At 40.9% G+C, this 2,186-nt stretch overlaps 1 protein-coding gene across 1 annotated transcript in view; it reads right to left on the bottom strand.

Moving 5' to 3' along the window:
• Positions 1 to 648: 648 nt before the first annotated feature.
• Cadps (calcium dependent secretion activator) overlaps positions 649 to 2,186 on the bottom strand; it is a 497,333-nt gene continuing 495,795 nt past the window's right edge. The window contains 1 exon segment of the mRNA XM_008827502.2: positions 649 to 1,886. Coding sequence (XP_008825724.1) covers positions 1,707 to 1,886 — 180 coding nt within the window. The 3' untranslated portion in view covers positions 649 to 1,706.

Raw genomic sequence — 2,186 nt, 5'->3', positions numbered from 1 at the left:
AAGGAGTATACAGTGGTGTGTGCCCTCTGGAGGACTGTTTTGTAGAGAACACTTGGTTCTCTTGGAAGAGCAGTCAGTTCCCTAAAACCTTAGTCCCAAGAAAAGGTCAGCCTGGTTAGTGACAGAAGGCAAGCAAGGCAACACATACCTGGTTTCTTTCAAACCCAGGTGATTATATTGTTGACAGGGGCTGTGGAGTGAGGAGAGCACTCCATATCTAGAGGATCTTGTAAAATGCTTTAACAAATATATAAGAATCATATATAATTGGCACACACTTTGTTTGAATGCAAACACTGCTGTTAAAGTGGTGCTTAAAAACAGTTTGTTGGCCTTCTCTTCATACAGGAGAAACATTCCTCTCGTTTACACTACTCACTTGCTTAGCAAACCCTTATTTATCCTATAATGCAAGCATAATCTGCCCAACATGTCCAAATGCCCACAGATCCTGAGTTAGTGGAGTCGGAATTAATGGAATTCTAGGCAGTCTCTCGTGGAGAACCAGAAGCATTTGAAAACAACCTACCCCAACAGTGTCAAGAACGCCCTGTGAAAATTACCTCTGCCCTCCCTTTTCTGTCTGCCCCTTATGCTTCCATCAGGCTTTCAAAAGAGACAGAAGAAGATGGGCTCAAACACGTGTTGTTAGGACATTTGGATAGTTATTTATTGAGAAGCCACAGTTTTCCACACATTTATAACCGTAGGCTTTTATATAAGGCAAAAGCAAGATGGATCCACTACTTCACACAGAAAGAAATAGCTCCGCAGCAGACCCCAGGGTCGCTCAGTTACAGATCAAAGTGCAAATGTACATGACAGATATAAAATTATTTTGTGGAACAAAATAATTGAAATTATGGTTACAGTCTACTGAAGGAAATACCCATATCTTATTATAAACACATTTATAGTCTAGGGTTGTCATTTAAATAGTTTTTTACATATACATTTATTGAAACAGAGAAGCAAAATGTAACAGTTACTAGGATAAACTTCGACAGAAGACAGTTGGTCTGAACTGTGCTTGATGCTAGGTCATGATCAGATGGCCTCCTTGCTGTGGCAATTAAGAGAATCAATCCATTGATATGTAGCTTTGGGGGAGGGGGCTATGGATAAATGCAAGGATGGGTTATCCAGGACACAAGGGGTCCATAGTTTTCAGTCTTAGGGGAAAAGGAAAACCAACAGTTCAGCGTTGGAAAGTTGCTTTTTTTTTTTCACCCCCCAAACAAGAACAAAACCAAAACCAAGTAGTTCTCTGTGCTTAAATTAATTTATTTATGTATTCATTTAAATAACTGATATCCACATACATGAAACAGAGAAGTGGAAGTTCTCAGTACACTTTCCCCCATGTCCGTTTCCTGCCAGTGCCTATGTAGTACAGGATGAAGCATCATTTTTCTCTGCTGACAACAAGGACACACCTAGCATCTGGACTATGTATTCTTCATGAACAGTATTTAAGGATGGTGTTCCATATTGCTTGTAAACATATAGACACAGAAATCAGGAAACCAATGGGTCTGAAGATCATTTGCTAATCTTGGTACCAAGTAGCTAAAATGGCAATTGGATTGGTAAACATCTCATGGGCATGGTTGACAGAAAATTCCCTAGTGGGGTTAACTAACAGACTAAGGACATGCATTGATTACGGGAATCGTCCCAGTGGACTCTTGGATCCAACAAATGGTCTAATCATCTTCTTCATCTTCTTCATCGCTGTCCTTCATGCTGATCCCCTGGAGGCCCCCACCCTCACTCACTGACGCCGTGGCCTCCTCCACAGTGAGGCGGTTTCTAATGGTCTCATAGGTCTTGCTGTTTAAGGTGGAATCCAGGACCCCTTGCAATCGGAAATCTCTGTAGGTTTTCTATGGAAGGAAAAAGACAAAATGATAGGGAGATCTCATCGCCAAGGTGGGGAGGGAGAGGATGCAGAACAGTGCAGGTATGGGAGTCATGACTTTCATCTGGGTGTCACTCTTTATGCACTGGAAAGTAAAAAGTCACTCTGATAGGATTTTACTTGGCCTGAGAACTGAGACTCAAGTGAATGACAGAAAATGAGAAATTGTGACAGGATAAACTGTATTAGATGAGACAAAGCAAAGAACATAAGCTTGTGTTTATTCCGTTCCATAAAGGGAAATGTTCCATAGTTGTTTTTTTTT

Source organism: Nannospalax galili, unplaced genomic scaffold, assembly GCF_000622305.1.
Source record: "Nannospalax galili isolate Female #2095 unplaced genomic scaffold, S.galili_v1.0 scaffold91, whole genome shotgun sequence".
In the NCBI taxonomy this organism is placed as follows: Eukaryota; Metazoa; Chordata; class Mammalia; order Rodentia; family Spalacidae; genus Nannospalax; species Nannospalax galili.
Note: the sequence above shows the minus strand (reverse complement) of the source record. Positions and strands in the feature narration are given on the sequence as shown.